This window comes from Cebidichthys violaceus, unplaced genomic scaffold (assembly GCF_023349555.1).
Source record: "Cebidichthys violaceus isolate CVI_PGR_0920_01 unplaced genomic scaffold, fCebVio1.0.p SCAF_2, whole genome shotgun sequence".
NCBI classification, from domain to species: Eukaryota; Metazoa; Chordata; class Actinopteri; order Perciformes; family Stichaeidae; genus Cebidichthys; species Cebidichthys violaceus.
This window is the reverse complement of record NW_027176372.1, coordinates 11,750,704-11,773,392: the sequence shown is the minus strand read 5'-3', so window position 1 is coordinate 11,773,392 and position 22,689 is coordinate 11,750,704. Positions and strand designations below refer to the sequence as shown.

The window sequence follows — 22,689 nt, the reverse complement described above, 5'->3', positions numbered from 1 at the left end:
TTTTGCGAATTACAAGACGTATTCGCTATGGTGAAGACTGAGCGGGGGAAGCTAGCCTTGCTCTGTTACATTACTTTTTTTAAGTTTGTATACTATAAATTAAGCTAACTAGATAATGTATGTCAATTAGTGAGCTTTATGAACGCTGCTAGGCGTATATTTCTAATTTGCAAATGTACTGTACAGACTTGTATTACGCTTCCCAACAGCATAAAAGCGAATAAGCATACTAATTAACTTAAGGAACAATTTCACCTGTTTAGCTCTGAGCTGTACAGGTGAAATGGTATCAGGCAGCTCATTGCAACGGCGGATGCTAGGACCCAGCGGAGAAACCACCTCTGGGTTCCCGACCAGCGGAGCGGTAGTGTACCGATATATCTGTCAGCGGTGGCTCCACACACACACACACACACACACACATACACACACTCACTCACTCATGGGCCCGCATTAAATTGCAACAACTCACTCTAACATGGACAGCGTCAAAAGAGGAATGGAAACAAACGGCACCAAATGTAAGTTTACTTCCTCCAAGTGCTGAGTACTTTTTGAGTGAGTGTTTTGCGTTACTTTGTGCGGTTTGCAAAGGTGAATTTCACACGTGCATGTTTATGTGTAAATTGGTCATTTTTTGCGGCTGTCAAAACGGTACATTTCTATTCATTCTGTGTGACTCTTAGAATCAATAATCAGTTTGTCTGAGACGCTTCCTTTTCCCTGTGCCCCCCCCCCCCCTCCTGTTGTACATCTAATACACAATGGTTCTGCTTGGAGAGGCAGAGAACCAAGTGCTCATTCAAAGTTTGATTGTTGATGTAGAAAGTGAAGCTCACTCATCCTGAGTCAAGTCAAATAACTGGCTGTGGAGATGAGATATTTGGAGATGAGCCGGTCATGGCTGTCATTGTTTGATATTGGACACCGCCAGCAGGGAGTTCTCCGTAGAATTCTCTGCTTTTGTGTTGAGTAGCAAGAAATACAACATGTGTTTCCGCCCCATGTGTGTTTTTCTTCTTCTGGGAGGGGTGCAGTTGCCCCCCCCCCCCCACAGTAAAAAATGTTTCCACATTGTAACTATAAACAAATACACTTGCCCCCCTTGTGTTCTGTGCTGCAAGGTTAGAAGTAACTGCATTACCAGGGCAAGGTGACCCAACCCAGCATTTCACATATGAAGTTATGATTTCAGTTCATAGCTGCTTTAAGTTTGTTTGATACGTTTTTACAATTCAGCTGTTGTTGCCGTATCATGTTACCGCTTTTAGAGCTGTAGAGGCTTTAGAGTGCTTTTCACAGACTTGTTGACAGCCGCCAGGCAGGTAAACATGTGAGAGTGATTATAACATCCAACTTAATGGACATATTTTACTCAACTAACTGGAGGTGAAAGGAAATGGGACAAAACCGCATACATGGTGCTTTATTATTTTTGTTTCCAGTACCTTGTAACAGCCTCTTTGCCTTCAAGAAAAATACATATGTCATTTCTGCCTTTCCTGCCCATGATTTACTAATTTACCGTCCGTCTTCACCTTGTCAGTGTATGTGGATTATGTGGATGCCACCAATGTGTTTGGTGTGTAGCTCCGCAAAGCATCCAAAGTAGGAAGGCTTTTTAGGTCTTGTCCAGGTTGGGAGAACTCCTCGCCTGTGTGTGTGTGTGTGTGTGTGTGTGTGTGTGTGTGTGTGTGTGTGTGTGTGTGTGTCAACACACAGTATACAAACACACAGGAATTTTGCTCGACTGACTTCCTATCGGAGCTTTGTGTTTGTGTAAACGCCACAGGAGAAAGCACATGGTGATGGCTGATGATCCCTGGGGAGCACACTGCTGTTTACATGAATCCCCTGATTGGCTGCTGCTAAATCACTTTTCTTTGAATTGTCCTAAATAAGGCTACAAGTGTTAAAATTCTCCCAATTGATTGATCAGTCTATAAATGTATATAAATGAGTCATTTGACCCACTGTTTGTGTAAAAACATCGATTAGTGCAGCTTTTAATTCATCGGTTATGTTTTAGTCCCTTTTTTTTCCAATCCTTCAAAGCCTGCTGTGCGGAGTTACATGAATTCAGAAATCAAGCTCGGTGAGATTGATGAGAGGCAGGTATGAGCTTGAATAGTTTGGAGCTTCTTAACGTGAGCTATAGCCAAGCCAGCTGGAGCAGCAGTGTAAAAAAAGGTTTTGTTTCCATGGCCGCCTCAGCAGAGCACCGGGTGGGTGTGAGAGGGGAGAGGCCGTCCCCACAGAGATGCATTGCGGTGGCGGCGGGATCGTCTGTGATTTAGCCCGGCAGTCATGATGAATTAGGGCTATTGTCGAGTTGTTTCGGAGCATGTGGAAGAACTTGTGGACACAACCGCGATCTGCTGTGGCCCCCGCAACGATGGATGTAAATGTAACACTGCTCATGCGAGCACAGGTCTGCCGCATGTGCATGAAATCCCTATTCTCCATCCATGTCCTTCCTCTAATGAGATGGTTTGCTACGCATATCCACATTCCTCTCAGAAATCTATGAAAAGAGAACCTGTGTGTTGTGTCAATGTGTGTGTGTGTGTGTGTGTGTGTGTGTGTGTGTGTGTGTGTGTGTGTGTGTCCTCTCACATTTGTCATTCACAAAAGCAACCAACTCTGAGTAACAATTCCTTTTTTCATGATACAAATCTAAGTCCTCGAGCTCGTGGACATTGTGGAGAATGCGTTTGAGAGTAAACAGGGATTTGAATTGTTAAAAGCTGAATTAAAACATTGTGTCAGTGGTTCCAGGTTAGCAGGGTCAAAGAGCACAACTTAAAATGCAGTCTACTGTCGTCATCTAGCCGGGGGTCAGCGACCTCACTGTGTGTGCATTTGTGTTACTCATTACTGTGTATGCTGTGATCTGCATTTTCACAGAGCGAGAGCAGTCTGTGGAAGTAACTTTGCTCTCAAGTTTGTCTCATTCTTAAAAGACTACTTCAGTGTATTACAACCTGGGTCTTCCTGTGTTCTAGCAAATGTAACTAAACTATAACGCTATCAAATGCTCAGTTGGAAACAGCTTTGTGATGGAGACCAAGCAAACAGTAGCCTTCACAACAATAGAAGGTCATTGTGTGGTCCATCGCTACTTTTAGTTTATTACAGATTGTTTGGGCATCGACTTTCAATCTTCAACTTCATTTAAATATCCAAAACGACATCTTTTGATTGGACTTTTAAATAGATTCCTTGGCCCCACTAGACTGTTGTAATGCTGTTTCCAGTGGAACTCCTGTCTACTCTCCCTGCAGCGCTTAGTAAATGCTGTTATTCCAACCAATTGAAGCACCAGCTATAATAATAAGCAGATATAAGGAGAGGGAATCTCCCTTTCCGTGTACTTTTTTAATTATACATGTAAGGTTCATAAGTTACCCGGTTTTGTTTGCCCTATCAGATTTTATCAAAAGTTTTTAGCCATACAACTAGTGTGCAGACATGCTGACGCTCACACATACATTATATTGCATGGAGTATGATATGCCCCATCATGCATGAGCTGTAAATCATGGATGATTGTGGACCAGCCCTATAAGAAGTGGAATTCCCCTCTTTCACCCTTGGGTGATGAGGAGATCACTATGATTCATATGTCTGAGAGATGTGCAGGGTATATATATATGTGTGTGTGTGTGTGTGCATTGTGCATAGGCAGTGGTCATTCTCTGCACAGCTGTTTGTATAGGGTTTCCATGGATATATGCTGCACAACATTACAGCAGTGTGTGACACTGTGAAATCTGGTATTTTCTCTGTTGCTCAGGTTGAAAAGTGACTCTGCCTGGTGTGTGTGTGTGTGTGTGTGTGTGTGTGTGTGTGTGTGTGTGTGTGTGTGTGTGTGTGTGTGTGTGTGTGTGTGTGTGTGTGTGTGTGCAGGTACAACCAAGATACTCACAGGGAGAGAGTTGGCTTTAGTTAGCATAAGAGTTACCTTACCGGTTGTCCGTTAGGTTTACTAAATGTTACTTAACAAAAGCCATAATTTAGCACTGACATGATTCATAAACATATATATAATTGTACATGTTTGGCCTTAGGGATGCATCCAGCTCAGCAGTTCTAACAGTACAGTGTACAGATAGCACTGACCAAATGTGAAGTAGTAGTAGTAGCAGTAGTATAGTAGCAGCGGAGAGTGAGGCGAAGGGACTAGCTAGCTAATTCTTGTCTCGTGATAAACAATGACTTCCTCAAATTCAGTGCCCTAAATCACTGTTTTCCAATGCTGCCTTATTTTTCAGGACCCGCATGATGATTTCATCGACAGTGGGATGGAACATGATAAGACGCCCCCCTCCTCTCTCCGGGGTTTGCCCTCGCTGAATTCAACTTTTTATCTGAATTCTGAGATATTAATCGCTTAAATTCAGAAAAGAAAACGTGGAAATGTTTTGTCAAGGGAATGCATTACATTTTCTATAAAATTCAGTCAACAGGAAGAAAACAATGTCCTAGTTTTCTGGTGAACAACTGAAGGCAGCACTGCGCTCCGGTCAAAATCCCATTAACACGAAAAATTCCAAATCTAGACAAAGCAGCTCCTTTTCCCCTTTTTGTGTAAGTGTGACTGCCATTCTGTGTGTGTGTGTGTGTGTGTGTGTGTGTGTGTGTGTGTGTGTTTTGTGTATATTACCCATGTCTGTGCAGCATCAGTAAAGCAGTGCTTCCACTTGCCGAACAGCATCTTTCTCAGTGTGTGAATACTTTTGTGTGAGGCAGACATAGCAGTGTGGTGATCTCATAGGACTCAGGGCAGATCTGGGATCTGAATAATACTGACTGCACTGTAGGGCCTTTGTCTGGTAGCAGGCTGAGTCAAGCCCTCTGTGCCATCTCAGACCTGAATAAATCAGAGAGCAGAAGATGGAAAGAGGGGGAAGGAGGTTGAGCAGACGGACATCCCCTACATCATGGTCAGCTCTGTGACATTTGACCTGAGTCCATATTGAGAAACACCCATGATTCAACTGTTCCAACTGTCCACTGTCTATACCTGCATTTGTTTTTTTGTTTATGGTCACCAGGGATATTATCCTATCCCATAATGCATTGGGAAAAGACAGGGAAATCCCCTTCTGTCTATAACAGTGCTAAAAAAGCACATTTGATGATGCAATAGACATTGTCACACGACGACTAACAATGTGTCAGGACGTTTTGAGCTATAAAAGATTCCTCAACGCTTGTTTTTCTTCATGTCACACGATACGCAATGGAATTATTTCTGTGGCATCTTTGTTCGCGATGCCCCACATCTGTCAGATTTGGCCATCATTGATCTGATCCCAGTTTAAAGCCTTCTAAAATAATGCAAAAGCACAGTGAATACACACAGTGAATGTTAGATGGGATAACGGGCAGTGTTGCTTCACTAACATGACCTGTAACTCGGGCCCTTGACTCTCTCGCTGCTCTCCCCATTGTGTGTGTGTGAACATCAAAAGCTTCTGTGCTCCACTGCTGCCCGTCAAAACCAAGTTAATGCTTAAACAGGTGAGTGGGAGTGCACAAACCCCATAATTCCCCCCCCCCACCATCACCATGGAGACGCCCCACCCACTTAAGAGGCCTAATGACTTTGAGGACATTTCTCTCTCTGTGCTCATTAGAGCGGCCTAATTAGAAAGAGTGAGGATGCACGTTCAAGCTAGAAATGTGTTGGATACATACATAAACCCCCATTTAAATGATTGCTGATTCCCTTTAGGGAGACTTAAACAAGGTGTAAGGCTGGAAGTGATTGTGCTGTGGAATGCGTGCTCCAAAATGTTTTAGGTTTTGGCCAATTTAAGATTATGAAGTGCTGTTTTCAAGTAAGCAGTCAGCTTCCTCGAGTCAGTCTGTAAGTCAATGTACCAGCCAATTCTTTCTGGAGTAAAAAGAAAACTAGGACAGACTGCCTAACGTGTCAACAAAGAAATTCAAAGTGCCTATTCCCCTGGACTGTTTCCATCTCTAGTGTATTTAATGTATTTGTGCGTACACTAGTGTATTGTGGGGTATGGGATGGGATTCCTGCTGTGTTTTATGATAACCTGCAGCATCTTCCCGTGCACTATAAAAACCGTGGGGAGAACATGTTTCCTCCCCCCTCTCCCCTTAATTTGAAGACCTTTACGACTTCTCCGAACCAAATAAGTTCTTCCACATGCTCACCTTGACTTCAGCTGGTTTTGCATCGTGCATTGTTTAGTATGTATGTTTGTCATTGTGTGTTTGTCTAAAATGTCCACCCACATGATAAATGTGCATGGCAAAGCCATGCGAAAGGAATTCTCACCCTCTGGGTGGCTACCTGCAGCAGCTAAATAAAGGTTTGTAATAATGGCACATTCAAAAGGCTCCATTATATTGTCATCCCTTTGAAATGCAGTCGTAGAAGGGGGGTCCGTTCAATTCTATCTGGCCTCGGATCTAGACGGTGCATTGAGAGTGGGGTCACCAGAGACGGTACAGTAAAAGTGGGAGCGGGTCAGCTGACGGGAAGAGGAAACAGAAGGCCGGAGGTGATAAGTGATGTCATCAGGGAAGGGAGGAAGTGCATCTCTATAGGGAGCATATGGGGCATTCCCATGCAGTTGGTCAGCCCATTAACTGACGTAGGACAGGAAGAGTGTTTTGTTGGCATCATGCGGAAGAAGATCCAAATCGCTCTCTAGGGGTCTTCAATAAAACTTGCTAGCAAACAGTCGCCTAATTACACATCCAGCAGATCCAGAACAATGTTAGCATAAATGTGGAGCGGTCCACTTTTACGATTTCAAGAAATCTGCGCCATTCAGAATTATGAACTCAAATTTGAACCAGGCTGCGTATCATCCACCTCAAATCCTACTCAAAATGACGAATGCACCGGCCAACGCTAGCAAAAAGACAGCTAGGTCACATCTTACTGATTTATTTTCCGATAAACCGATATCGTCTCTGTTTACCTGTCGTGGGCTCCGGTGAGATCAGCTTGAAAATGCCCAGGCTTGTTTTTTTGTGTTGGGGAGAGGAGAAGCGTCAGACTTTGGAAATGCCTGGAATCTGAGGAGTAGTTGTGTGAGCAGATTTCTTCGTGATAGGGCACAGGCCCGCGAGAGACGACACTGTTGGCACAGCTCGTAATGTAATTACAAACCTCGAGCACATCTGGTCATCTGGCTTACCTCACCTTTGTTAGAATGTGATGTCTACACACACCTCAGTGATTTATATAGAGAGTGATGAGACAGATGTGACATCCATTTTTTTTTCATCTGTCTTAATGTTATGTTTCAGATACACATCCCAGCTTTGACTGAGTTGGATGGTGGTATTTAGATAACCCTTGCTATGAAGATAGCATTCAAACCGTGCTGTCTCTTAACTTAAAAGCCTCTCTGACTCACTTAACATGAGATAAGATTCTGCTCTTTCACACACACATGCACACACAAAAAAGTTTTTCATTTCCTTTCAAAAGTTGCTGGGTCATATTGTTCTGCTTGCCTTAAGAAAGACTCCCACACTGTGTGTGTGTGTGTGTGTGTGTGTGTGTGTGTGTGTGTGTGTGTGTGTGTGTGTGTGTGTGTGTGTGTATGGACACCTCAAAGTCCTCAACCTGCTGGTCTCTTTCATGTCGGATCAGGTTGGGAAATGGCTGTATATCCAACATGTCCAAAGACAATAAGGAAGGGGAGACTTCCAAGAAAAGCCCAGCAGTTTTCATTAGATACTGATCTCTTGTGGAGTCGCAGATGGTACAGTCGTCTTGAGTTCCTCTAGCATGTCTAGCATGCGTTACCAAACTATGTTTTGTGTTGTTGGACTTGATTAGCGCAACTCACTGTAAATCTGTAAAAAAAAAAAGCATCTATTTTCTCGATTAATAGTCCATCGTGTTTTAGCCGTTACCTGAATACGTCTGTCCTGAAGGCACCACACATGAGAGCGGTTGTACCCAGTCATCAGGTGAGGAAATAGGGATGTTTCAAACAACATGGTGTGCTTTCCCAGTCCCTCCTCTGGCATCCGTGGTCTGCTAGTGTGAGTTCACAGCTTTACTAAAGAGGTCAGAGGTCGCATTTCAGTCACAGTCAGGAGTGGTTTGTCAGTCTGTGGCATTTGTCGCAGCAAGAGAGGATTTGGGGAAAAGTTGGGAAACACTAGAAATGCCTCAGGGAATGTGCATCAAGTTAGATGGTCGGGGGACTTCCTGTCTGCGGTTTTAGGCAATTACTTCTCCATTTTTCTACACGGATATCCTTGGAATTTTTTATTTTGAAATCCTCTGTATATGTGCAGAGTATGACTCGTTCATCAGTCATTTTGAAGGTTTTGTGGCAGTGGGGTCTCTAGCCTCAACAACTTTTGGTATGGTATGGAACACTTTAAGTACCAAAACTGAAAATTAATTTTCATTGTCATATTTGTTTTCTTTTTCTTTGATCTGATTTAATTTTTTCAAGTTCTTCGCTTGTGTTTTGACAACATTTATCATTTTAGAATGTTTGCTTCTTGTGTCAAATTGGGAAAAAAAATGAAAAAAGGGGTTGTGGAAATACATGTTTATGTTAATCTATAAATAATGTATTGAAATGTTGTTATTGTTTTGGAATAAGTACAGTAATTAGTATTAGTATGTCATATGATTGATACCATTGTTTCGTGTGTCATTCTTTTCACTAAAGAGTGTTCAGTAGGCGAGAGCAAAAATGGGTCCAACGGGGATTTAACAAACTTATATTTTACATTTTCTGTATTCATCTGACACAGTAACCTCACAGCGATTGTTGTGCAGTCTTGTGCACCAGGCAGCCCTGCAGCCAGCTGACACTGTTTTCATTCTACAGCTGACATGCAGTGAAAGCCTACACTCAGCAGTGTGTTTTGTCTGTGCGTGTGCGGTCCTGCGTTGCCGTGCGTACGCTTGTGTACCTGTCTGCGTGCGCTCATGGGTTTGTTTGTGCAGCGTTAGTGCCCCATATGATCCAAAGGCAGCGTGTCGCATCGTGTTGGGGCATATGAGTCCGCCTCGAGGCAACAAGTTCTTCACGAGTAACTCCGAAAAGTCTCAACTTGCCTCACCTCCACTCCGAAGCCTTGATCTCTCCTGTGTCTTTCACTTTATATTCATATATTTTTTTTAAATGCATTTCAAATATAGAGCTTACCACTTGCAGCATTGGCGCCACTTGGGTCATTTTCCTGGTATCTTCATCAGAAAGTAACCCTGTTAAAGATGCTCTGATGTAAAGTAGAGGTACAATGCCTTGCTGTGTCTGGCATGTCAGTGGGTTTGCTGGCATCATCTGGATGGCATCCTTTATGTGCAACTAGTTAAAGGTTAATAATGTATTGAGGGAAAGAATGTGAAAGAATAAAGAATGCGGGTTAGCCATTAGTCGACATGTGTGTGTTTACACAGCCAGCCTTTTTCCCAGGTGCTACACGATCCCCAGGATTACAGCGGAGGGGGCTTAGCGCACACACACACACACACACACACACGCACACACACAAACACAGTCTGCCTACCCTCCCAAAAAAAAGACAAGAGAGGAGGGGAGGCAGAGTGGGAGGGAGATAACAGATCAGAGGGAGGAAGGGAGAGGTAAAAGAAGTGTGAATTCAGCAGTGGGCAGGCTATAGCTCACCTCCAACACAAAGACTTCACAGGACCAAGCACCCGGAGAGGCTCTGGCTCTGGAATATCTCCGGCACTATCTGCTCGTGTCTGAATGAGCCGGTTTGTCTCCTTCGTAACCTTGGAAGATGGTGGGATTCTCATCCACCGCTGTCGAGGGTAAGCTTTGAGGGGAAGCCTCTGTAGCTTGTCAGGATATTACCACCAGGTATCTTAGGCAAAAAGGAGATGCGAGGATTTACAAAGCTATGTAAATATACGGACCAATGTGTTGTAAACATGAGACTGAACGCGAGACATCAGGTGATGTTCACTTCGTGCCTGAAGCATCGTGCCAGTTTACTGGAATTCCAAGAAAGGCAGCAATGTTGAATTGTTGAGAAAGCAGCAGTCTGCCACCCAGACTCAATAGTGTAACATTGCATTTCTCTAAGCCACTTGAGACTTTTTGTGGGATGCAAATTCTTGAGCGATAAGCTGGAATGTCTGCCTGCAACAATATTGTGAAACAGAGTTGCTGCAGAAAGAGTGGATTTTGTCTCTTTTTTTTGACATACTGTGAAGTTGTGTGTGTGTGTGTGTGTGTGTGTGTGTGTGTGTGTGTGTGTGTGCGATGTGAGGCAAGATAAGTAAGCTCAGCATGAAGAAAGCCTTTGGCACTAACAGGAGGGAGGAGAACAAACCTGTGCACCCGATCGAGGTCACATCATTCTTTATATCAGGGTTTGTTGGACGTGTTAGCACAGGTGCTCAACTTGCTGACATTACTCCCCCCAACCCCCTCCCCTTCTCCCTCTCTCTCTCCCTCCCTTCTCTCTCAATCAGATTGTACAGAGGGTCTGCTAACGCTCGCCTCTTTTAAAGGTCTGAGTCTGCACTGGTAAACAAACTTCTGTCTCTCCCTCGCTACTATTTGCACACTGACACAAAGACATTTTTTTTGCAGAGTCTTGCACTATTAACAAGGTGAGGAATGTGGCTGGTGTTTAACGGCAATTGTCAGACAAGTGTGAGGAGGTAAATGTTTGAGCTTTGAATGGCCCACCGCATTCCTGCATGGTGCACTAGGTTTTCTCTGATGGATTAAAAAGTAAAGTAATCAGCACGTTCCTGTAGCTGCAAATATTCCAATTTCACCCAAAGCATAAACCCGTTTTCATGTAGCGTTACTATCGTATTCAAGCTTGTGTGTAGTTTCTCTCAGGTGCTTGGCTCACAATCTGTTTAATCTAACTTCTAAAGACATCAAAGACACACACACACACACACACACACACACAGAGTTGCAGCAGAGATTTAAAGGGTCATGTGCTGTTTTAGATGTGCAAGAACTCTTTTGAGTAGTGTGGTGTCGATTACCAAGGCAAGGCTGAGGATTTAAGGGTGGTCTTACAGGCCTCACATGCCAAACACTACGCAGTAATTCCTCTTTGCTCATTCTGGCACAAGTGGAATAACGTTGTAATCGTCAAATTGGATAATACGCTTTTTTAGAGCGCTAGTCCAAGTGAAACGGTGAAATGTCTTTAGGAGCGTTGCGATCAGCTTCACGCCAACTCCTTGAAAGCAACACCTCGATTTCTGAAGTAGATTTGATTTAATGCTGACTGGTGTGAATTTCAGTTTTCTCCCTGCCGTCGATGAGTCATGCGTTCGGTCTCCCACTAGGTCAGGGGAAGCCCAGCGGTGCGCTGCAGCCAGATTCTAAACAGCTGGAACCTCTGGCGGAGAGACAACACTCGTCGGGCCAAAACATCCCACTCTCATGAGTTTCCTCTCCGTCCCCGACGCCCACTTCCTCATTTCCCTTGGGTGAATCGGATCTTAATGAGGAGACATTCCAGGTCCCTGTGCCAATTAATTCCTTCTGCCCACTTCTCAGAGTGCGAGCGGGCTTTTTGTAACAATAGAAGGAAACCGCACGAGTGAAGTGGCGGTGGAGCGGACGCAGGCGAATACACACCGAGTGTAGCTGTCTTTAGTCTTGACTGTAACCTTGGCAGAGCATTGTGAAGCCCATAGGAAGACCCACCTCAGGAAAGTATGTCTGTCTTTAGGGATGGGAGCAGTCTGAAAATGTAGAACGAAACATCGGTTACAAACGCATACATCTTCCAGATCATCAAGACCTCTGCCTGTCAGTGGTGATTACATACAAGCTCGCTGTGTCAGAGTGATGCATCTAAGATTCCAGCGTTCTGCCTCAACTCATTCGGGTGCTGCTCAAACTGGCACATTCACACAACGGGCTGGCTTGTTGTCAGGTGCACCAAAAGTTCACCTTTAACACGCCCCACTGAATACACATCATACAAGTGTGTCTATATGTGTGTGTTTTGTATTTGTTTACTTTTTGCCATATGACTGTCTGCCGAACAAAAGACTTTTCTGGCTCAGCAGCTGTCCCGTGGATGACCCGAGCAAGATGCATGGTTCAGCAGGTCTAATGCGACTGGACTGTGAAAATGTGGCAGGGTGGGGGGTGGTGGTGGGGAATGGGGGGGTGAGAGAAAGAGATGGAGGGAATGGGAAGTGTGTGTGTGTGTGTGTGTGTGTGGGGGGGGGGGGGGGGGGGGGGGGGGGTGCCAGTGTGACTCAGCCAGTTGTCAGGTTTTTTCGCAGGGGATTTTCAGGATTATAGAGGAAGAGATGTGTGCGTTAGGGTACGACAATGCAGAGGGAAAGAATAGAGAAGAAGCCATGAAAACGGTAGAAAGAAGGGAGAATCAATTTTGGCTGGCCATTTGCTTGTGTCTGGCAGAGAGACCGACAAAGGAGGAATCCAAACACACACACACACACACACACACACACACACACACACACACACACACACACACACACACATCAGCAGCAGGTTGCAGACCTGTTCCCAGGACATCCAGCAGCCGGGGGAGTAAGATGGTTTATTTAACTTCTGTTCTGAAAACAGGGAGTGGACCAGATCAACATGCGATGTGGATCATATATTCCGATATGCCGAGTCCTCAAAGTGTTACAGAACCTGGAGATCCTCGGGAAGAATGCGTATTGCAGGAGGTCTGCCTGCCTGAGCCAGCTTGGGCTTTTGTGAGGCCTGGACTTTAAATCTCTCCACTGTTGGATAAAGATCAGGTGCCTGTGAGACTCTGCCTGCTGGTGCACTTGGCCTGCTCTGGGCACTGTAAAGTGGTGCTTTGGTTATTCTTGTCAGAATCTCACATTTCTGCCTACATCTGTACGGCCTTTGCAGCGCAATTAATTCACCTTCTTAGCATTGAGAGCGACAGTTGATTGAAGTTTGGGTTTGTGCCAAATCGTGCCTGAGCCAGCAACATTTCAGAGCTGCTGCAGAAAGACAACACTGGGTTTCTTTGCTCCTTGTGCGGGATATTATTATTCTGTGTACGATTTGCTATTTTGGGAAGCTTCATTTCCATTTTCTGGGTTAATGAGCAATTAGCAAACATGTCTCCTGTCGCACCAGCCTTTTGCTCTTGTTTAGTCTGGCTTGTAACTGAGCGAGGAGGAGAGGAGGGAGGCTGTGTGATAAGGTGACAGATTGATATTGACAGAAAATGAAAGAAAGACACTATGCTCTATGACACACACCCCTTTGGTTTATTTAGAGTTGTCCATCTGACCTTTGTCCTCTACTGATAAACTGAAGCCGTGCACCCTAACCCTCCGACCTTTGCCCCACTGTGCAGCGATGGAGGTGTTGGTGAGTGAGCTGGGCGTCCTGCTGCAGATGCTGGACCAGGAGAGCCTCAGCTCCTCCACGCAGGAGAAGAAGACCTCTGTGTGGAACCTCCTGCAGCAGATTCAGCCATCAGGTCAGTGAGGAGGAGGGGGAAAGATTGATAAAGGGACTTCTGTTGATTCATTCTCTTGTTTTGTCCGGGTTTTATGTAGACTTTATGTAGTTTTACACAAAATAATAATGTGCAATTACACTCGACATCTGAAAATCTCTCTTTCCTTGCCTCCAGTTTCAGGAACAGACTACATCTACATGAACTCAGCAGTGTACAGAAATGGCACCAGCTTCGTAGAGTCCCTCTTCGAGACATTTGGTGAGTTTGAGCTCCAACGCATAGCTGTAAATTGTTCACCGCTCTATGTAAATAAGCTACAAATATCATGTTCTCTTTGTATATAAGTCTCTGTTTAAACGCACGTTGTTGTCTCTTATAGACTGCGAGCTTGGAGACCTAAAGGATGTTACAGATGATGTGAAAGAAGACAAAAACACGCAGACGGACACTTTAAATCAGGCAAGTTGCCGAGATGTAGTCAGTTTCTAACTCACCCCTTTCCAGAAATATCAGTTACGTATAACACAGTGTGTGTGTGTGTGTGTGTGTGTGTGTGTGTGTGTGTGTGTGTGTGTGTGTGAGATGTATGCTGGTTGCTGTCCGTCTTTTCAGCTCTCACCATCCAAATCCAACTTTGCACAAGACTAATACATATCTTAATGACTTGTGTCAAGAAAGCAAAGAGAAAACAGAGATTGTGTTCCATGTTGTGGGGGTTTCCCATGCACACATGCTCATCAGTCTGCAAGCTGTTGGAAGAGTTAAGCTACAGGGGCCCGCCCTGAGCCCATGTGTCTAATTCATGGATATCATGTTGAGGGTTTTACTCTGTATCTCTTTGATGATGTAGTTCATAGGCTGTGGGAAAACAATTATATTTCATGGTTATGAGGGAAATTTGAGAGTTGTGTTTGTGTGTTTCCCTTCGCAGAACTGTGCAGACTCGCCAGCCCCGCGCTCAGCGAACTTTCCTCCCCCTCTGCCCACAACACCTCCTCCCGAGGAGTATTATGAGGAGGCAGTGCCCCTCAGTCCTGGCAAGTTGCCCGAATACATCTTCACACGAGGTCAGCATCTTCCCGCCCCTGCTGCTGAACTCAGTGTCCTTAGTGTCGCTTAGCTGTAAAAAAAACTCCAAGTCTGTAATTACAAAGCACAAGTTGCATTAAAGTGCATGATGGAACATAAGGAGTAATTAGGGATTTTTTTTTCTTTCATTTTCAGTCAGGTCTAGCCCTCCCAACTCTATAGAGGATGGGTATGAAGATGCTGAAAACAACTACCCCACTACCTGCATAAACACGCACCGCAAAAACTCATGTGAGTTGAGAGCAATGTCACCCCCCAAATTAATAATATTACAGGATAGGACCTGCCTTTTTTTTTTTTTTACAACAAATAACACACTTTGTCTTCTCTGTCGTTGCCCTAGCAGACAACGACTCTGATGCTCTGAGCAGTTCCTACGAGTCCTACGAGGAGGACGAGGAAGAGAGGAGCCCCGGCGTCGGACTCACTCATCAGTGGCCCTCCGATGAGAGCTCAATGCCTCCTGCTAGGGACTGTCGCATCTGCGCCTTCCTGCTGCGCAAGAAACGTTTCGGCCAGTGGGCGAAACAGCTCACCGTCATACGGGAGAACAGACTCCAGGTGAGAAGCTGTACATTCGATTAAATCCTCGAGAAAGCACGAATCATGCATTTCTTCTTCTCTTCTTTGACTTACAGTATCCTATGTGTCCTCCTTTCTGCAGTGCTATAAGAGTTCTAAGGACACAAACCCTTATGTGGACCTGCCCCTGCCCCAATGCACTGTGGTCTACGCACCTAAAGACAGCAAGAGGAAGCACCATGAACTCCGTTTCACCTTACCCAATGGAGATGCACTGGTGCTGGCTGTACAAAGCAAGGAGCAGGCCCACAGATGGCTCAGGGTGAGCTATACTTTGAAATTACATGTTTGCATGCAGGGACAAGACCAACAACACAGCCATCAATCTAGTCGACAATCGCTGGAAGCGGTTTTTGACGATGTGGACACACAAAAACCTCAAAAAGAAAGCGTATTGTCTAGAGTGACACATGTAAACTACTCCCTCCCCCCCCACACACACACACAGGTTGTTAGAGAGGTGAGCGGTCAGAGCGCCGGGCCTGAGGAATCTGCGTCTCCCATCATTCCAAGAAAAACTGAACTTGACAAGGTAAGTACTGGAGGAGAGGATGTTTGCGTTGGAACGCTCCTGTCGGGTTTTTTTTTATCCCTCAGACATAATTCATCTTCGCAGCCGAGGTGAGGAAAAGTCAGTGGCATGCAGCAATTGTGTTGTCACCATCAATTTTTCCTAAACAATTGCTTGGGCAATACACAGTAAACAGTGATGCCTGTGTTTGGCTTGCAGAACAAAGAGGACATATGCTGTGTAATTGGGTGTTAAGGCAGCAATGATAGGGGTGGTGGTGAGTCAGTGTTGGAGCAGGCACATCCTTTCTTTAAAGCTTACCAACCTGTCAGAACATAAAGTGCAAAAGATGATGTGAAAGAATGAAATAATCCAGAGGCAGATGCATGTAAGCTTGAAACAAATTCTCTCTATTATAGTCATTTAGCTTTTAATTAAGACATGTTTGCTGTGGTTTGATCGTGGCAGACAGACAGATCCTGTATGTGGACTTCGACTCCACTGTTGAAAGTCTAAACCTGTGTTTGTGTGCTTCTTCCTCAGAGGCTATCTGCAGAGAGGAACACGTCAGACTCGGACAGTGTGGGTGTGTCGACTGTTGAGAACTGCCGAGAGAATGGTGAGACAGGGGACAGCCCCCAATCAACACAGCAGCTTGTTAAAAAATATATATCACTTGCTTTTTTTTCCATTTGCTATCCATCTCAAGTCATCAGAAAATAAGTCTGTCCGGTTGTCATCACGTAACTTACTTCCAATTAATTACAGTTTCCACATGTCAAAGATACATCGGGACCAAAAGCAACTGTTTAATCCTTCCATTTTTGATGCAGGCAAGGTGAAGCGGGGGGCTTTCGCAGCGGGACGCAAAATCACGCGTATCATCAGCTTCTCCAAAAAGAAGCCCCCTCGGCCAGGAGACCCCCGGACCTCCTACACCGACCCTCGACGAGGTCAGACCCCAACTCACTGACACTCTTTAGATCTCCTTAGGTCCCTAGACCTCTTAAATCTCCAAACGTGTCATTTTTCTTCATTCTTCGCTCATTTTTTCCTCCTCACCGCGCAGGCTATGTATCGGTGTTGGTGAATCAGGTGTGGCGGGAGCAGTGGTGCTGTGTGTGCAGAGGCTCCCTGCACTTCTACAACGACAAAGGAGACGCTCGGACCTTCCTGCCTTCACTTCCTCTCCACGGCTGCGAGGTGGTCCCGGGGCTGGGACCCAGACATCCCTTTGCCTTCCGAATCCTACGGAACTGCACGGAGGTGGCTGCTCTGGAGGTGAAATACTGAGCATTTGTTGCTTAGTTAAAGCTGCACTAATCATTGGTTTTATTTCAACAATAGGTCAAATGACTTAGTGATGAACCCACAGAGACTTACCGCGGCACCCTGCAGTTCGCCTCAGCTCTACAGAGAATTTTAGTGTGGAAACTCAAAGCTGATGTGTCCTTTCTCTTTTTAGGCGAGCAGCTCTGAGGAACTCGGGAGGTGGCTCGGTGTCCTCTTGGCAGAGACGGGCTCCGCGACAGATCCAGAGTCACTGCACTACGACTACGTTGACGTGGAAACCATCGCTAACATCCGCAACGCTGCGCGGCATTCCTTCCTGTGAGTGAGACAGAAGGGGGGGGGGGGGGGGGGGAGTTGGACTACTTAGACGAGGTCAAAGTAGCAAGGCCACTGATCAATGCCATGATGTTTAGTGCAGATTTCATTTCTCCTTCTTCTCTGGTCCTAGGTGGGCCACATCCTCCAGCAGCACCTACACAGACTCCAGAACATATGATGAGGTCCCTAATGAGGACATGCAGGTGGGACGCATGTGCTCACACGTTTAGTTTTTTTTAAAAGATTAGAAGCTGCATGTCTGTGTGTGTGCAGTTGTTGGGGCCTGTCGCTGTCTGAAAATGACACTCCATTTCAGTCACTCCAACAGACAGACCTCTGTTACATGCCCATCAACGGCTTTTTGTAGGCCTGAGAAAAAGCAGTGTGTGGGCATGGGAGAGAAAAAAAAAGAGACTGATCAAACTGGTGACAGGAAGGCAAGAGGTCATGGCAGTTTTACAACCCGTAAACTCCTTTTTTAACCCCACTGACATGCACTTAAACACATGCCTCTCACCACCTAGAGCCACAAACATCTCACACCTCAGACATCTCAAACCAATAAATTTGAAGAAAAGTCTATTGCTTAGCCTAATATACAAACTTTGCTTTCTTTTTTTCTCCTCCGTCGTCATCCTTCTCTTTGCATCCTCCCACATCTGTCATGTCCCCTCTCACCCCTCTCACCCCTCTCTACTCCACCCAGTCAGGGGAGAACCGCAGGCAGCAGTCTGGGAATCAAGGGAAACGGCGCTCAAGTTTCTCCAGCAGCGACTCTGACAGAACCAAGCCTTTAGTCTCCCTCAAACGAACGGGCTCCAGTAAGTATGTTTAGTCGGTTCACCAAGTAACATTGCCGTTCCTCCTGTGATGCTGAGCCTATTCTCATGAACTATACTGATAGATTAATTGACATTTTTATTTATGCAGTGGAAACAAGCTCCCTTTTTAAGAGACAACTGAGTGATGGCAAGGGCAAGGTTATCAAGTAGAACAGTCACAATCAACTGGGGGTTCAATGATGGAGTCAAACTGTGGGAAACATATTTTGTGCCAAGCGCAGAGGTATTTTCAAGGTTATTCCATTTGTAAGGAGCAGAGAACTAAAAGCCGCTGGGATGGTCTTCATTCTACAGATTTCTAAAAGCAGTATGTGGGGTAAAAATAACTGATGCTTCAGAAGGTTATTGACATATTAGATGCCTATTAGAATCAGTGCTCTATGAATAAAAAAGGAGACAGTGTTTCTCATTTCTGTGGGTTAGAGATGCTGACCCAAGTGATGTCACTTGAGTCAGTGGCGGAACATATTTTTGGGTGCGGCGTTAGAAAGAAGTGAGCTTGCCAGAAATCTGTAGCCCGCTCCTCATCTCTGCTTGAGCATTACACGCCCAAATCTCCAACAGTTACATTCACAGTCATGCCCAGGTTATTAATATAGTTTGTGAAAAATGTATCCTTGTGCACTCCTTTGATAATTATACAAATTTGAATTGCACACCATCAGCCACAACACACGGAGAATTGTTTTGCCAATAGCTGTGAGGCACTTCAATGACCCGTACTGTATCAAAGGCATTATGATGCATTATCAAAGGTTCACATGTACATTTTTATCTAAAATATTCACAATATCGTGCACAACCAACCAGACAGCTGAGATGTATACGTACATTAGGGCCAAAGTATCTTTTCAGCCTCACGCCCCTTTCTGCTTTCCATCTGCCTCTCTCAAGAATAAAATAAATAAAAATAAGGGGAGCAGCCTGCTGCCCTTCGATGGGAATAAGAATAATACAGATGGCACCTCTTAATATAGTTGTGTGTCACACAGGAGTTAGATTGCAAAGCTCTACTCCTGCTGTAGCTTACACTCGTCATACAATCCTTTCAGTGGTGCACCAATTTACAGACATAAACTTCATAAAGTCATAAACTTTTATCCGGCTCAATATTTCCCTGTTTTCCTCTCTCCTCTCAAATCATCTTCTCACTTTCCATCCATAATCTCTTCACTCGCCTCTCCCCCATTTGCTCCGTTGTGTCAGTTGGCCAAAAAAAAATTGATATGAGCATGCTGAGTTTCGGAACGTGATATCGGCGTGGTCGGCCGTCTCAGTGCTCCTCTCTCGGTGCTGTTTCACAGGCCTTCGCTGTGACGTTCTGACACATCAAAGAGCCAGTGCTCTCCATGGCTGAAAGCTTCAGGATGTAACCTGAGATTTATTGGACACTCACATTAGATCCGCTTTTCTTGCCTCCTGACCTCTCCCTCTGCAGGAGTGCGTGTGTGTGTGTGTGTGTGTGTGTGTGTGTGTGTGTGTGTGTGTGTGTTTAGTTTTTATTCATGCATCATATCTGTGTTTCCTCGCATTAGTCTTTGTCTGAATTATGAAAGATAGGTTTGAAATTGTGTGCCACGCTTTCATGTAAGTTGTAGAAGTGGCGTCACGCTCCTCAGACAAGGAGTGTGACATTAATAAGGACAGACGGAAAGACGTCTGTTACATGTTTTGTCTCCTTCCCATAACCCCTGCACATTTGGCCCCTGCTCACCTTTGCTCCCTTCTGACGTCTCTACCCAGACGCCAACCAATATGGAAGGTATGGGAAAACGCGAGCGGAAGAGGATGCCAAGCGTTACTTGCAGGAGAAAGAGGAGCTGGAAAGAGAGAGGGATGGGATACGGAATGCACTCGTGACCCTGCGGAAGGAGAAGAGAGAGCTGAAGGAGGAGCTGAAGACAGCCTCCGGTAAGGAGACACAAGGCCAAACAGATGGACGGCAATATCCGGCAAAATGAACAGCATAGCTAGTACATATTGCTTTATGTACCTTGGTAAACGATCATGTTGATTAGCTTCCTAAGCAAAGATATGAGTTAGAAAGTCATATTTTGCCAGCTCGGTGGTTGAGTATTTGTCTGCACATTAATCAGAAGGCTTGAACATAAAGTGCACGTTCTGTATTCCTGCTCTGTCTCTGACCCTGCACTCTGACCTCCATTATTAGAGGGCCATGTGAGAAGACAACATCCCTACAGGGATAAATAAAACATCTAATTGCTTTTATTATTAAAACCAAAAACGTGGTTATGAAAATTCCTTCTAAATAGGATTTATTTCCTTCAGTGTCACATAGTATGCTGCCAGAAGTGGTGGAAGAGTAAAAGTAGTATACCAGATTGTAAACACAAGTAAAAGTACAAATGTAGAAGCAGAAAAATGAATCACAATCACAATGTAGCATAATATTGGATTATCTTTCACTACTTTCTGTAGTTTAATCGATAACAATATATCACAATTTATACATTTTATAAACTCATCACAGGTTTTTTATGTTAAGTTCTAATTTGAGTAAGTACTATCTATAGAGCTGTAGGAGAGGGAGAGAGTAGAGTCTTTCTGATGTAGTCAAGTAAAAGCACAAGTCTTCATACCATCGAAAAGAACTTGAAAACACAAAATGTACCTTTTAGTTCCTCGTGTGTCTCTCACTGTGTTGTGTGTGTATGTGGCTTTGTTTATGTGGAGCAGGGAGGAGGACGTTCTCCCTGAACAAGCGTGTGTCCCAGCTGGAGGACGCCTGTCGAGCTAAAGAGGCGGAGAGGGTGGACATGGAGCTCCGGTTGTCTCGGGTCCAAGAAAACCTCAAGAAGAGTCTGGCCGGCGGAGCGCTGGGCGCACCTGTTGAGGCTAAACCCCCAGTTAAGGTGCGTTTGTTGCTCTATGCGGAAAGACGCACTTATTTATCTTTACATGCACACCTGCCCTCATACACGTTGCTGTTTTACTTTTTCTTTTTGTGTAGGCCTGCAGCAAAAAGACGCAGAATATCTACAGTGATTCTTTGCCAGTAAACTGCGCAGCAGAGATGCGTCGGAGACCTCTATCTGTTTACGCTTCTTCAGGAACTGTCATGCGGAAGGCAAAGGTAACGCTCACAGACACTTCCTGAACGGTTCCTCAGCTCGTCATTATGGACAGATTTCTCTCTCAGGCTTCACAGGGGGGTTGATAGGATCACAGCATGTGTCATCATCTAATGGGGTTTTCACAGTTCACACGCATATAGAGAGACGGTCTGCGTGTGTCCACACAGTCACTTTGGACATTCACAATTAAGTGCCTTGTATGTGTGAGCATATGTTGGATGATTATGATCAAACGGGATTCTGTCACAACACAAGGATGTTTGGTATCACTTTCAGCCATAATTAATTAATTAATGTTAATGTTTATTTCTATTTTTTTCTAAAAACTATTTATAAGAAACACATTGAATCACTGATTGCTGTATAGTCTAACTTATTGCTCCAGTTATTGAAAATATTTGTCATTATTGCCATTTCTGTAAGTCTCACAAATATTGATATATAATGTTTTTTGTTTTATCTTTTGTATGTTTGCGTGCACATTTATTTATTACATTACAGTGGCATAACTAAAATAGTTTTATTCGGTACTATTCGTTTTTTGCTGCAGCTTATTACTCATCACTGCAATCATTTAAAATGTATTTTTTGGAATGATGACTTTATTTCCACCTTGTTACCTTGTAAATCACCTGCATATCTTCTATCCTTCACAGGAATGGGAGTCAAAGAAAGAGACCTAAGAGCAGCATCATGGAGAGGACTGGAGACAGAATTAATGGATGTCTTTGTGACATTCAGTCCTACCAAGGATAACGTCACAGCACAGACGAACTGTAATGAAAGAAATCAGCCACTAGGTGGAGGTACATCTCACTGAATATTTACTCTTCTGTCTTCCTATTTGGACTTCTCCAAACGTGAGAAAAAGGACTTCTTACGTCTGTGTTGCCAAGTATTTCCATTGTCTCTGGTGACACTTATTCAAATGTGGCAAACAGGAAAGAGCAAAGAGTTTGTACAAGAAAGACATAAGAAAGGTGTATTGAAAAGCACATTGCATATTGTTGTAATGGAAAGGCAACAAGGGATTGCGTTCTCATCCGGTGTTGCATACGGTGAAATGTTTAATTGTTAAGGTGCTATGTGAGAAATGTGATGTGTTTGGGAAATAAGTGGATGAAGGTAGTTTAAGCCACAATGTGCCTTTTATATAGTATGTTTTTTTTTTCTGCCTGTACAGAGTCTACTGTTACTATGTTTTATACTTTTATACGTTTGTTTCTCATCATCATCATTAGTCATACCTGTCAAATGTGCCATGGAGTGTGTTTTTTTGACAGCACTTATAAGCTTTTCCTCTCAGGTTGAAGCTGTGCTACACTGCAAAAAAACATCTGCTGCGTAATCCTACATCCACTTGACTCTTTTTGGCACACATTCAAAACAATTTAAATACTCTGAGTGGGAAAACCCCTCACCACATGTAATTGTATCGACTCTTCTGCCGAACCTGTGGTTGACTTTTGCACTTTACTGTTCTCCTGGATAAGGGAATAATAAATGTGTCTTATTCTCA

General features: G+C 44.4%; 1 protein-coding gene across 3 annotated transcripts; it reads left to right on the top strand.

Annotated features, from left to right (window-relative positions):
- The first annotated feature begins 383 nt into the window (after positions 1 to 383).
- afap1l1a (actin filament associated protein 1-like 1a) lies at positions 384 to 22,689 on the top strand. Of its 3 annotated transcripts, none has more exons than XM_068714410.1 (19): positions 384 to 521; positions 13,333 to 13,458; positions 13,615 to 13,698; positions 13,820 to 13,899; positions 14,372 to 14,507; positions 14,665 to 14,760; positions 14,876 to 15,090; positions 15,194 to 15,373; positions 15,560 to 15,643; positions 16,166 to 16,241; positions 16,456 to 16,575; positions 16,692 to 16,903; positions 17,088 to 17,233; positions 17,364 to 17,436; positions 17,940 to 18,054; positions 19,819 to 19,986; positions 20,773 to 20,948; positions 21,047 to 21,169; positions 21,827 to 22,689. In XM_068714410.1, exons 1-19 carry the CDS (start codon positions 479 to 481, stop codon positions 21,851 to 21,853), a joined length of 2,280 nt encoding a protein of 759 aa, XP_068570511.1. In that variant the 5' UTR covers positions 384 to 478; the 3' UTR covers positions 21,854 to 22,689. The 3 variants fall into 3 exon arrangements, with proteins under 3 accessions (XP_068570511.1, XP_068570510.1, XP_068570512.1); XM_068714409.1 differs by having other exon boundaries at positions 14,873 to 15,090; XM_068714411.1 differs by lacking the exon at positions 384 to 521 and adding an exon at positions 9,550 to 9,802 and having other exon boundaries at positions 14,873 to 15,090.

Bases quoted from the DNA above. Each gene is read 5' to 3' on its own strand.
- afap1l1a (XM_068714409.1), top strand. From the start codon at position 479: ATGGACAGCGTCAAAAGAGGAATGGAAACAAACGGCACCAAAT. The intron at 15,374-15,559 runs GTGAGCTATACT...ACACACACACAG, and splicing joins AGGCCCACAGATGGCTCAGG to GTTGTTAGAGAGGTGAGCGG. The intron at 21,170-21,826 runs GTAACGCTCACA...TATCCTTCACAG, and splicing joins CTGTCATGCGGAAGGCAAAG to GAATGGGAGTCAAAGAAAGA.